At 41.3% G+C, this 14,463-nt stretch overlaps 1 protein-coding gene across 6 annotated transcripts in view; it reads left to right on the forward strand.

Moving 5' to 3' along the window:
* CWH43 (cell wall biogenesis 43 C-terminal homolog) overlaps positions 1-14,463 on the forward strand; it is a 71,131-nt gene that overhangs the window by 32,196 nt on the left and 24,472 nt on the right. For 5 of the 6 annotated variants that reach the window (XR_009736997.1, XM_061420127.1, XM_061420129.1 and 2 more), the window contains 3 exons: positions 1,808-1,957; positions 8,064-8,208; positions 12,985-13,046. Coding sequence is in view for 5 of the 6 variants with exons in the window: in XM_061420127.1 (XP_061276111.1) it covers positions 1,808-1,957; positions 8,064-8,208; positions 12,985-13,046 (357 nt within the window). In the remaining variant the exon portion in view is untranslated. The remainder of the gene's footprint in view (positions 1-1,807; positions 1,958-8,063; positions 8,209-12,984; positions 13,047-14,463) is intronic. The other variant, XM_061420130.1, reaches the window with a different exon arrangement.

Genomic DNA, 14,463 nt, shown 5'->3' on the forward strand with positions numbered 1-14,463 from the left:
TGAGAATGAATCCTGCACGTATAAAAGACTAGTCAGCATAAGCTTGGAGTGGACAGTTGATATTGTTATGCCTTATCCCTAGGAGTATGTCCCAGTGATTCTTCTTGGGGGATGAGGAGGTGCTGAAGATAGGCATATTCCATCATTGTTTCAGTAGCCTCTCTGTTGCTGGATATTTTCAGTTCTTCACTATTATAAACCATTCCATGTAGGAGCTGAGGTTACAGCACTAAACGTGTCTGCCCCACATGCTGTCCTCATGGAGCTTACATTCCCATGTGATGAGACAGAAAATAATCATGTACACACAGAAATATATAAGATAATTTGAGATACTGGTGAGTGCTGTGTAGAAAAGGAGAGTGGCAGGGTAGGCAGGGCAGTGGGCGATGATGCTGAAGGCAGCGTGGTCAGGAGGGGTCTCTCTGCCCACCCCACGATGGGGAGGACTAGCACCAGCTGTGGGAGGAGCCAGTGTGGACTCGAGGCAGATCACGTGTGGTGTGCCTGAGCACGGGGGTTAGGGGGAACTAGTTAAAAAGGAGGTCAGGAGTAGGCCCTTGGTCTTATAGGGTCCATAAGCCATGCTTAGCACTGACTTAACTCAGTTTTGATGGAAAACCACTGGAGGATTTTAAACATGGAAGTGGTCTGACCTGGTATACGTGTGTGGAAGATCATTCCAGCTGTTCCTAGAAGAACAGATTTTTGGGGGCAAGAGTGGGAGCAGGGAGACAGGTGATGAAGTAGAGGTGCTAACACAGGTGAGAAATGACGGTGGGACCTGTGGAGATGGAGAAGAGGGCACACTCAGGAGCTCTTTCGGAGCAGAGCTGACAGGAATTCCTGATTTGGGGGGTTTGGGGGGTTTTGTGTTTGATTTTTTTTTTTTTTTTTGGTCAAGCTTGTGAGATCTTAGTTCCCTGACTAGAGATCAAACCCAGACCTATAGCAGTGAGAGAACCATGTCCTAACGCTGGACCATCAGGGAATTCCCAGGGCTTCCTGGTGGTTTAGATGTCAGTAAGTGACAAGGACAGCACCTGGGTTTTTTTTACCTGAGTCCCTGATACGAGATGATGCCATTTAATGGGACAGGAATGACCAGGTGAACAGCAGGATTGTGCTAAGTTCGAGATGCCCTGGGACAGTCAAGTGATGTCCAGTAGGCAGTTGTGGGCAGCTTGGAGGGCCGAGTTGGACAGCAGAAGCTGGGCAGGTGCATTCAGGATCATCACTGTAGAGATGGTTCTGTGAGAGAAACTTCACGAGGGGCCACACAGACTGTGTGTGAAGCCGGGGAAGAGAAGCCGGCTGAGGTCTGAGCTCTGGTCGCCCTTTCCATGTGTATTTCTCTGACTTAGAGTGAGGTGGGACATGTTTTCCTATCTTTATCGGACCATTTGTAATTTCTAATTTTGTAAATTGCTGCTCTGAGTCCTGGCTGGCAGGATTGTGCATTCCTATATATGTTGATTAACGTTAGAATTGTTTATGCAGATCAGTTGCCAGAGGAATAATGCAAGTAAGATGGAGTGTGTCCATTTGTGTGGCCCTAATCCCGCCCTTTTCGTGTCTCCAGGGCACTTATGAGACAGAGTTGACAGTGTTGTGCCTGGTGGCACAGTGAGACATGCTGAATGGTCCTCTTGCAGTGACTCGTTCTACAGAAGGTCCCATCCATCTTCGCCATACTGTTGTTCTCAATGCCCCTCGTGAAATCCCTAAGAACACATATTCTTAGTTCTGTTGGCATGAGATGGTGGGACCAATAGTGATGCACACGTTTCTTTCCATTCAAATGCAGGATTATGGTTTTGTCAAGATACCCAATTGTGAAATCGGAGCATCACCTTCTTCCGTCGCCAGAGGGCGAGATTGCACCAGCCATCACGCTGACTGTCAACGTTTCCAACAAACCGGTGGATTTTGTTGTGACCCACTTTGGCAATCACGAGTGGGTTTCTTTGGTTTTTCTCGTAGTGCACAAATGCCAAAAAATATTATTAACACATTACATTGATTTCCATGCATTGACCTTTCTTATTTTTTTTTTTTAAATTATTATTCTCAGAGTGGTTTTCTGGGTTTGTTTTTTGGGTGTTTTTTTTTGGTTTTAAAAATCAGGCATACAAGAAGTTCCCTGATGGCCTAATGGTTAGGATTCCGGACTTTCACCTCTGGGGCCTGAGTTCAGTCCCTGGTCTGGGAACTGAGATCTCACAAGTTTGCACGGTGTGGCCAAAAAAAAGGAAAAAAAAAAAAAATCAAGCACAGAAACGTTTGAGATGCCTGCAGTCCTTAACGGTGTACAAGACAGCGGTGATGGCCATGTTAGCCAGCAGTGACTGAGCAGGCACTGTGCTAAGCGCACTGTTGTATTTAATCTACATATTGTATAACAGTACATAGTCCCGTTTAACAGAGAAACTAAACTGAGAGGTTAGATGACTTATCCAACCAGGGTCACACACGCAGGAATCAGGTAGACCTAACTCAGAGCCTGCAAGTGCTTGAAACCCATGGTAAACCAGACTACAGAAAGATGGAATTCCATTTTTCTAAGGATTACTCCAGTTGGAAGTACCAGAGGGATTTGAGGTACTAAAGGACATTCCTTTACCTGTCATGTCTCCAGTCAGATGAGAGGTAGGCAGAGGAATCTGGCAGGGAGATCAACGTCTCTTTTGATTCTGATAAACCTATTTGGACAACACGGCTTAAGTGTGCCCACATGGACCTGCTAATACATCCATCCCTCCAGTAATACATGATGCCAGCTCCCCCAAAGCAGCAGAACCGTGAGGCAAGGACAGAGTCCGCCCTGTCACACTCTCCCTTAGTGAAGAGAATAACACAAGAAAACTCCCTGTTGGCAAACTGGCAGGTTCCAAGAAGAGATAGGAAGGGTTTGAGACAAGCGTTCTTAGTTCATTCTTCCAAACTTGATTTATTAGAAAAATCCTCCCAAGAAGTAAAGGATAAGAGAGAGAGAGAGAGAGGCCAAGATGGTTTGCTAAGTTGGTTCCCCTCCAAGGAGACATGAGGAATGGGGAATGAGTTTTATCTACAAAGAATAACATTCACAACCAGTGGCTTAGCACTGAATAAATCACAAATAATGCCAACATTGTTATTAAAGCCAAGATAAAAGTATATAATTTATATTCTACCATACTGAACATCTGGAGAAGGAAATGGCAACTCCAGTATTATCGCCTGGAGAATCCCATGGACAGAGGAGCCTGGCAGGCTATAGTCCATGGGGTTGCAAACAGGCAGACACGACAGAGTGACTAACAACAATACTGAACATTCTTTAATAGTCACTGAAAACATACATGCGAAGTGCTTAGTGCTATAAAATATGGCAAATGGGCGTTGTCTATCTGCATGACACAAAAGGCCACAGAGCTTTACAGTGACACAGAGAACATTGGAAAACAACAAACAAAGGTAGCAGCCAGATTTGTTTTGTTTGGATGAAACTTACAGTACAGCAGAGGGCTACCCTGGTGGCTCAGTGCCAATGTAGGCGATGTGGGTTTGGTCCCTGGGTCAGGAATATCTCCTGGAGAAGGAAATGGCAAACCGTTCCAGTGTTCTTGCCTGGGAAATTGCATGAACAAAGGAGCCTGGCAGGCTACAGTCCATGGGTCCCCAAAGAATCAGACACGACTTAGAGACTAAAACAACAATAGTACAAAAAACCCGAATATTGTTGTATTGTAAGTTTCACCTAAACAAGGTGAGCATGTCTGCTATCCTCACTTCCTATCGCCTTTCATTTTCTCAAAGTGTTATGTGCATCTGTGAAAGTACACTTGACTATTTTCTGAAATAAAGTCAGAGCATAAATAATATAAGCCAGCCATTCAAATGTGATTAATGGGGACTGTTTGCTAATTGGACTCTTGCTGGTCTTCTTAGAAATGAGAAGGTGTTTGGAGCACGGATGGTAGAGACAGTCCATATCTCTGTAAAAAACTGTTTAAAGAAATGCCTTCTGTTTCTCCTAGCAATTTTCATGTCACAAGTATAGGCATTCAGCAATTACTCCACTGAGCTTAAATTGCAGTTGAATTGGGTTTATCTTTTGAAAAATAGGCATTTTTGTGTTTAAAGCTGGCAAGGTCTCAACCTAAGAAATAGTTGAACACACTCCTTCCCCTTTTCCCTTTGCTTTCCCCCCGCTGTCTCCTTTAACTCCTTCTGACCTCCTCTGAAATGTGAAGAATAGACTTGAGACGGAAGAGAAAACGAAAAGACAGCCCTCAAATTGTTTGGAAAAGAGCACAGAAGAACTACCTTTTCTAACTCTATTAACCATCTATTTAAATCTCTGTAACTAACAATATACCTCTGCTTGCTAGCTTACTCTCGTGATTTAATAATGATGACAACAACAGAGGTAATGATAAGAACAAACATCTATTGCGGAGCTGTCACTTCAGGGAGGGAAGTGGTCTGGTTAAATGGCAAAGAACAGGAAACTCCAGAACCTGAAATCAGACAATCTGGTCTGAATCCTAATTCAAGGTATATCCGTCACCAAATTTGTTAACTACCAAGTCTCAGTTTTCTTTCTAAATTAGGAGCAATAATCCTACCTATTTCAGAGGATTCTTGTGGGAATGAAATAGGATATATTTATGAATAGTTTTATCATGAAAAGTATATGACTAGAGTCACTGCTCAGTTAATACTGGCCATTCTTATGAAACTAAATTGGACACCTCTAAATGTGTGGTACCTTGGGCAGCTTAAAAGATTATTTATCAAACACAAATCAAGCATCTGTCATGTCCCAAGCACAGTGCTCGGTGCAGTCTTTTCCCTTAGAGCCTTGGCTCTTGTCCATGCCCAAGTGACACGAGAAAGTTCACACTTCAAATAGTTTGTAAAGTCATCATTACATATTTCTGTTTGCCACTGTTTTCTATAACACTACATAAAATTTTTTATTCTGAATAAATATTTAAGGATTTCACTTTCTAGTGATTATGGCTTATAAACATGAAATCAGATTAATATTAAGAATGAATTACAAAATGCTTATGCATGTTATCAGCTGATTCAGTGGGATTTCTAAAATTACCGACTATACAAATGTTTTTACAACCAATTAACAGAAAACAGTGGCATTCCTTAATTATTTAGGTATACACCATAACTAAAATTGGTATTATTTTAGGTAATTAATTGAGTCACCACTTAATTATTGTGTGTTTTTCCTCCCCTATAACAGGCAGAAATGTACAAGGAAGAACAAATGTACAAACCCATACAGAACCTGTAGTCTGTAGTTATAGTTTTTGTTCTGTTGTAAGGTAAACTCAGTGAGTTATATTTCTCTTGTCTCTGAAGATCAGATAAAATCAGTTTTTTTCAGCCCACATTATAGGGCTATTGGGCTGATTATACATCAACAGATAAGGAAATATAAAACATGCATTCAGTTGCCCTCTGTTTCTCCCTCTCTCCTAGTCCCTCCTCCTTCTTCCTTTATACCTATATATACATACACATTTTAATGATTATCAGTGGATGAAATGTATCTCCTGAGAAAATGTAAAACCAAATTCATAGATTATTTTCTAGTGATATATTGCTAAAACATTTTTGAATGAAAACTCTATCTGTGGAGCAGTAACTTTGGTAGGCTCTAGACTTGATTTGAATCCCGGCTGCGGGTGTGAAAGGAACAGAATTCATTGCAGACCTAATGAAGGGACTACTTACAAAGATGTTGGAAGGATCAGGGGAACAGGTAAGAGACGCTAAGGTACTCAAACACTAGTTAACAGTGGAGAATCATTACGATACTTAGGGCTGAAGGGACAGAGAGATATTGTGTTCCCAGAGCCCTCTTTGATCTTGAATCAGAAAAGGGCCACCAGGCATGAAGAATGCAGCTCCTGGAGAAGAAATATCCCAACTTCTCTCTCTTCCTTACCTGTTCATCTCCTGCTGGTGCCTTCACTTGACCAGACCTCACTGGTAATTAGCAGACAAGGGAGCCCATGAGATGAAATCTGCTGGGATCAGCCTCCAGGGCATAGAGAAGAGTTGGCAATGGATCTGGGCAAAGATGTTCAACAAATGGTCATTCTTTTCACTCTTCTACTTCTTGAGACATCTTTTGATAGTGCTCAGCTGTCTGTGCATAAGAATGGATAAGTTTAGACCTGTCTTCTACTTCAGTGAGTTTTCTCCAATCTTCTCAGTCCTTGGTGATCTCTATCTTCCTTTCCCACTGCTGTTTCTTAACAGTGATGTATTAGCTGTCTCCTGCTTTCCAGGTGGCTCAGTGGTAAAGAATCTTCCTGCCAATGTAGGAGCCACAGGAGACATGGGGTCAATCCCTGGGTTGGGAAGATCCCCTGGATTCTTGCTGGGCTAATCCCATGGACAGAGCAGCCTGGCAGGCTATACAGTCCATGGAGTCGCAAAGAGTCGGACATGACTGAGCAACTGAGTGTGCACATTAGCTGTCTTACTCTCTAAATGCCTGTGTTGGTCTGCTGCCTGTTTGCGCTTGGATCCATTCCTGCTTCATCTCCCTTCCAGCTACAGATTGCTGGAAACCACATTTCCCATAGTCTGTTGCCTTCTGGCTTCTGAATAGGTTGAGCCAATGTAATGCACTAATGCAAGGCTGGAGGGTTGGAGGAGGGGAGGAGATAGAGTATTTCTCATTCCCTCTCTCTGCTTTCTTTGTTGTCTCTGGCAGCAGCTGAGTCTCCACTGTGGCTCCAACTCCTCCTTCAATGGTAGCAGATTCTTCTAAGTAGCCTTCTCCATAGTACCATTTCGCATCAGCTAGTACCAGCTTGTGGATTCTGGGAATATCATCTCTTCCTGTTGTCCCTCTGGCCCTCGAGGTGGTAGTCATTTCTCACTCAACTCCAGTTGCCTCACTGAGTCGTATTTGGCTTCCTGTCACCTAGTAGCCAATCCCCTATATTAAATTCACTTTGTTTGAAATGCCTAGAGTGGTTTCACTTTTCCTCTCTGGATCATACCAACTGTGATGTCCCTATTTTTCCCCAGACTGATGATAACCCCCCAAAAGCTTGAGGTACTTGCCTGATTGTCAGTTACACGCTTAGAGTGCTCAACATAATAAAAGCCGCTGCTTAGCTAGTGTTTGACCAGGAGAGCTGTGGAGGCTTTTAGAAAGTGTTCAGTTGAAAGAGTTGAGTAGGTTAACAAACCTGGTGTGTTCTGTGAATATTAGGATTCTCCCTCTTACTCCTGATTTTTTTAAACTACTAATCTTTAGCTCTAATACCAATGACCAGGTCTTAAGATTATTAATATAATTTCCTCTGATGAAAAGTTGAACAAATGCTGCTTTTAGTTATTTAGATCTACTCGATTCCAAATGATCTGTGGGGAAAGGTTATATCATTCTTCGTCAAAATTTTACCAGCTGCTCAGTTGAAGCACAATAGCTGTCTTGCTCATTTGCATAACAGTCAAAGCTGTGGTTTTTCCAGTAGTCATGTATGGATGTGAGAGTTGGACCGTAAAGAAAGCTGAGCACCAAAGAATTGATGCTTTTGAACTGTGGTGTTGGAGAAGACTCTTAAGAGTCCCTTGGACTGCAAGGAATCCAACCAGTCCATTTTAAAGGAACTCAGTCCTGGGTGTTCATTGGAAGGACTGATGCCGAAGCTGAAACTCCAGTACTTTGGCCACCTGATGCATAGAACTGACTACTTGGAAAAGACCCTGATGCTGGGAAAGATTGAAGGCAAAAGGATAATGGGATGACAGAGGATGACATGGTTGGATAGCATCACCAACTTGATGAACATGAGTTTGAGCAAGCTCCAGGAGTTGGTGATGGACAGGGAAGCCTGGTGTGCTACAGTCCATGAGGTTGCAAAGAGTCAGACATGACTGGGCGACAACTGAACTGAAGTTAATGTGTCCTAATACGAATTATTCTGGGTTTGCACACTGTTTGAAGATATTATTTGGGAACTTAGGTACCTAGTATTTTTTTAAATTGTTTTTCACATGCAATAAAGAGGTATATTTTGGCATTTTTTCAGAGATGACCTCGACAGGAAACTTCAAGCTATTGCTGTTTCAAAACTACTGAAAAATAGCTCTGAGCAAGTGATATTTCTGGGATATATCACATCAGCACCTGGTTCCAGAGATTATCTACAGCTCATTAAACACGGCAATGTGAAGGTAACACAACCTTATTAGGTGTTCTGGTTTCTTAAATAAAGTGATGTTTCTTCAGGTTGCAAAAAACCCAACCCAACATTTTAATATGTATCTTGATTATCTAACTGCTGCATGGAAAACTACCAAAACATACTGGCTTTAAAAAGCATTCATCTCTCTGCTCATGAATCTGCAAATTGGACAAGACCCAGTGGGGATAGCTCATGTCTGTGGCACACAGAGAGATGGCTCAACTGAGGCCTGGAGGAGCCCTTTTGCAGATGACTCATAAGGGGCAAGTTGGTGGGGCTTTTGACGAGGAGCTCAGCTCTGGCTTTGGACTCAGAGTCCTGGTTCTTTTCTATAGCCTTCTTGGGCTTCTTTCTTGCATGATGGCTGAGTGCTAAAAGTGAGTCCCAAGAGACCCAGGAAGAAGCTGTAGTGTCTTGTATGACCTTGTAAGTCATATAGGATCATGTCTCTCATCATCACAAGCTTGCTCACATTCAAGTGAACAAAACATAAACCCCATCTCTTGGTGAGGTGAGTGTCAAATTCACATAAGAATATTACATGGAAGGTGGATTACTGTAGCCATGTTTAGAAAATACAATCTGCCACATTGTGCAAGTTAATCACAATGAGGGTAGAAGATAATATGTCATATAGAGAGGCTGGCTGATCAGTGTCACTAAATGACACTGAGTTTGTCCTTTTCTGTTCAGGTCCCAAATGGTTGAATTTGTTGGTGTATCCAGATATAATCATGCTCTGGGAAACTGACAGTTAAATCCTTGAGATATATATACACTAGAATGTTAAATGCAGCATTTTATTTTTATTTATTTTTTTAAAAATAGCAATGGATCTTTTTAAAAAAAATTATTTTTGTGGCTGCACTGGGTCTTAGTTGTAGCACTTGGATCTTTGATCTTTGCTGTGACGTGTGGAATCTAGTTCTCTAACCAGGAATCGAACTGGGACCTCCTGCATTGGGAGCGAGGCGTCTTAGCCACTGGATCACCAGGAAAGTCCCAAGTGCATTAATTTATAATGAGAAATGTAATTGTTATATTTAGTTAAGCCCTATGTACATTTCTTGGTCCTTTACATGTCTCTTTTTAGTTCATTGTCTTGAGAGAATATCTGCAAACAAAAAGGCTTATCCATCTTATCAAGTGCGTAGACAGACAGGTGAGAGAGTATGGCATGATGAGAGTTTTCTGTATGTGAGAAAACAGAATGACAGTGGCTTAAATAAGAGGTATGTTTCTCTATGTGAATGTCTGGGCAGGTGATTTACTGCAAGTATGGTACTAGGGGGTATTGAGAACGTGCTCCTTCTATTTTGTGGCTCCACATTACAAGGGCTCCACTCCCAAGTTTGCTTCATGTTCCAAGATGGCCACATCCTTGTTCTAGTTAGCAAGATAGAGGAAGGGATAAGGGGCCAGGAGCATATACAAGTTATCTCTAAGACAAACTCCAACACTCATACTTACATTTTGTTGATTAGAATTTAGTCATTGGCCATATCTCACTGTTCAGGAAATTGAGAGATGCAGTGTGCGTGCGTGTGTGCTAAGTCGCTTCAGTGGTGTCCGAGTCTGTGTGACCCTGTGGACTGTAGTCCCCTAGGCTCCTCTGTCCATGGGGATTCTCCAGGCAAGAATATTGCAGTGGGTTTCCGTGTCCTCCTCCAGGGGATCTTTCTGACTCAGATCAAACCCTCGTCTCTTACGTCTCCTGCATTGGCAGGTGGGTTCTTCACCACTGGTGCCACCTGGGAAGCCTGAGAGATGCAATATTTAATTTTTTTCTTTTTTTGTAATTGAAATATAGTTTATTTACAATGTTGTGTGAGATTGCTTCTCTTGTTTAAATTTTCTTCGTTGGAATATACTTGCTTTACAATGTTGTGTTGGTTTCTGCTATACAGTGAAGTGAATCAGTCATATGCATACATATATCCCCTCTCTCTTGGACCTCCCTCCTAATCTACCCCCATCCCACCCATCTAGGTCATCATAGAGCACCGAGATGTGCTGCAATATTGAATCTTGATACTCTTAAACCTAGCTAAAAACCATACAACTTTGGAACGGGGCAAGGCAGATATTAGGGAGATGAGTTAACCTCTGTCCTAGTGGATAAGGCAGAAGTGGAGTCAAGGTGGACTCCTAATTTTGGCTTTGGTCAGAGGGAGGGTTTATGATGGTGACACATTATTATAGAGAACCCGTAAGGAAGGAGAGGTTTGCAAAGAAGATGGGTTCAGGTATGGCCTGAGTTGAACAATCTGTGGGATATTAGGGGAGATGTCTACTAGGCAGCTGAATATATGGATCTGGAACTAAGAAGGAAAGTCAGGATCAGAAATATAGATTAAGGAGTTGTCATTGTCTAGTTGATTATTCCAATTGTGGGAGGGGACATTGTTGCTTACAGAGTTAAGAGACTTGCAAAAGGAAGACCAAAGAAAATCCCTGATAGAGTCACCTTTAGTGTGGCTCTCATGAGGGTAATGGGTGAAGGAAGAAAAGGGAGAGATTATCTCAGAAAAAAGATTAAGTAGAGATCAGAAGAGTAAGAGGAACATCTGAAGAGTGTGGCGTCACAGGGGCTGCATTAGCTATTTATCACTGTATCACTGTGAAAGCTACAAGCCTTAGTGGCTTAAAAAGAACAGTTGACCTAATAACCTTGTGACTCTGTGGGTCTGCAGAATGGTGTTCTGTTCTTGCCTGGGTTCACTTGTTAGCTGGTGTCTGTGGCTGGGGGTTCTGACATGTCCCCCACTCACTTATCTGGGCCTTGGTTCTGGGTGCTGGGTGCTGTCTGCTGGCTGGGCCTCTCTCTCCATGTAATCTCCTCATACACTAGCCTACCTGGTGTCACATTTACCAGCTTTGTGACCTTGGGGCAAGTTACTTAACCTTTCTGGTTAACCATCTATAAAGTAGGGATAATAATACCTATCATGGGGTTGTCATGAGGATGTAAGATAAGATAATGTCTAAAAAGCCCTCAGCTTTGTATATAGGATGCACTCAGTAAGGGGTAGCTATATATTTGTATTATGTATGTCTGGCTGCATGTATAAAATCATATTAGATAAACGTGTAAGTATATGGTCTATAAAGTACAGGAGAATATTAGACAAGATGATATTTGGCAAGTTTAAGAAAAAATTGATTGTATCCTAGTAAGAGAGGGAATGTGTGTATGTGTGTGCAGGGAAGAGGAATTTTATTTTATTTTAATTTAATATTCTATTGGGTTCCACTGTCATGGTCAGAAGCTGTGTCAAGATTGGCAGCAGATTCTTATATAACTTTTTCTATTAGGAACTTTATTAATGCAGAGGGGAATTTTAATCATAAATGCTTGAGTGAATAGATATTCCTCTTTAAGAAATGAGTATTTAAATTCTGCAGTCTTAAAATTTGAGAGCATCTTTTAAAAAAAACTAGTAAAATAAAAAGATAATAAAACATTCCTAATTGATTATTCCCACTACCTACAGGTAAATAGCTAAATTTTTATCTCTTCCCAAGGCAAGCCAAAGCAATACTTTTAAATTTTATTTGCTTTTTTCATCATTAAAATATTAAAAGAAAAATTTTTTTTTGCCCTGCTGTATGCCATGTGGAACTTCCCCAACCAGAGATTGAACCTGTGCCCCCTGCAGTGAAAGTGCAGAGTCTTAACCATTGGACCACCAGGGAAATCCAATTTAAATTTAATTTTAAAAATTTATTACAAATTTTCTATGTATACAAAAGTCATATTGTGTGTGTGTGATATGTGAATAATAGTAAAGATTAATTAACAAGAATCCACAGTTCCCTGGTGGTCTAGTGGTTAGGATTCCAGGCTTTCACTGCTGTGGCCCAGGGATTCAACCCCTGGTCAGGAACTGAGATCTCACAAGCCACACAGAGGGGCCAAAGAAGAAAATACTAGCATTTATGTGTCCACTACCAAGCTGAAGAAAAATATTTAGAAATACATAATAAATTATGTGTATTCTTTTAGTCATTTAAAAATATATTTTAATTATATTTTAATAGTAAAATTTAGTCAAAATAGTAAAAAGTCAGGTATATTTTTTAAAAGATGAAAATGAAGGTTTCTTTAGTATAAAAGCTCCATGTTTAGAGTTTTCCTAACATATAATAACAACAAATGCTTATGTTCTGACTTTCTATTGAAAAATAATGCTGGTCTCAAGCTTTCTACATCAAAGAGACTCATGATTACTCCCAAAATGTGTGTTTTTCCAATGAGTCCATTTAACGAATACAGACTGAACTCTTGCCAGATGCCAGGCTTCATGCTAAGCACCAGGGAGCCAAGGTGATTAAGAGGCTCTCTGCTCAGGCAGGGGAGAGTGGAGACTATAAACAGTTGAGCAGAATGGTGTAGCTGGTGGACCTACAGGACTACACAGGATGACCGAGGAGCCATGTGATCAGTTCTGCTCGGGATGCGAGACTCGGGAAGCTGTGGGAAGCCAGGTGCTGTGTAGTAATTCCCGATTTACTTGCTTACCTCCCTCTCTAGACCACCTTCCTGTTTTACTAGGGGCTAGAAGGGGAAAAGGTAGGTGTTTTGGAAGTATCTGTAGAATGAATAAACAATTTGGACCTTAAAACATCAGTAGGAGTCAGGTGGAGAAAATAGCATGTACAAAGAAAGGCATGTTTATTACTGCATCTCACACATTTCCCTGGCAATTCAAAATAGAGCACTGTTTTTAATGCTTTAAACATTCTCTTCTCTCTCCATCATTAGGATATTGACAGCACAGATCAAGACAGATGGTGTGAATACATTATGTATCGAGGGCTGATCAGGTAAGCATAGGTGTTTGAGAGTTGTTTTTCTGAATCTGTTATTACTGTGATCTTTTGGGTCTATCCTGGAAAGAAAAACTTTAGGGAAGCAATTAATTAATTTTGTTACTTTTCATAAACATTGATTTGGTTAGTTACCCAATTTAACATTTTTTTCAGGGCATGGCCTAATGATTTAAGAAAGAGTAAATGGCTAAGCAAATCAACTTCAATTATACAAAAAGGATACTGTGTAAGCTGTTAAGCATGATAATTGTTAACTGTCAGAACATGTTAGGAATGGCACCAGTTTTAACTGTATGACATGGTAGAGACAGCATGAAGCCTGGGCTTGAATTCCAGCTTTATGGACTTCTGATCATTAATCTTGGGTAAGGTGGGGTCACTGCCATGTTGTGGTGAGCTCTCTAGGTAGATTATATTTTTTAAAAAAGATTACCCCATATAAAAAAGTGAGCATTATCCATATATGTAAAATTCCAAAATAGTACAGCTGAAAAATCTCAGAATTCAAGCATGTAACTGTAAATCTGTTTTGAAGGCAGTGTTTCTTTAAACAAAGCAAAGGGCAGTTTAATACCAAAAGAAAAAGACTGATATCTCAGATTGAAAATACTACTTCTGTTTAAATTCATATTAAAGTGGTTGCTTTAATGAGGGTATTAGAGTCTCTAGAAAGCAGTTTATGATTTAGATTGAAATAGGTATAAGTTCAAAATGTAAAAATTGTTCGTTGCCAAGTAACAGGGGTATTTGTAGTACCAGTGCCCATTATAAGTAATGACTGGGCTCTGTCTGTACGTTTGTGGCCCAAAACCTTCTTTTTTTCCTCCTTGGGAGAGTGGGATGGCAATATTTTTGGACATATATATACATACATATGGCTTCCCAGGTGGCACAGTGGTAAACAATCTGCCTGCCAATGCAGGAGACTCTAGAGACATGGGTTCAATCCCTGGTTCAGGAAGATCCCCTGGAGTAGGACATGGCAACCCACTCGAGTATTCTTGCCTGGAAAATTCCATGGACAGAGGAGCCTAGCGAACTACAGTCCATGGGGTGGCAAAGAGTCGGACATGACTGAGCGACTGAGCGCAATGCGCGTGCACACACACACACATGCTTATAGTGACTATGACTGCGAGAGACGGTATCTTGATCTGCTCAGGTTGCCATAACAGAAATACAATGGACTGGGTGTCTTTAGCAACAGAAATCAGTTTTCGTATGGTTTTGGGGACAGAGGGAAAGAGCATGCATGTTCTGTGATATCTCTTCCTTTTGCTGTTGTTTCGTCACCAAGTTGTGTCCAGCTCTTTGGGACCCCATAGACTGTAGCCTGCCGGGCTCCTCTGTCCATGAGATTTCCCAGGCAGGAATACTGGAGTGGGTTGCCATTTTCTTCTCCAGGGGAGCT

The sequence above is a fragment of the Bos javanicus genome, chromosome 6 (assembly GCF_032452875.1).
Source record: "Bos javanicus breed banteng chromosome 6, ARS-OSU_banteng_1.0, whole genome shotgun sequence".
Classification (NCBI taxonomy): domain Eukaryota; kingdom Metazoa; phylum Chordata; class Mammalia; order Artiodactyla; family Bovidae; genus Bos; species Bos javanicus.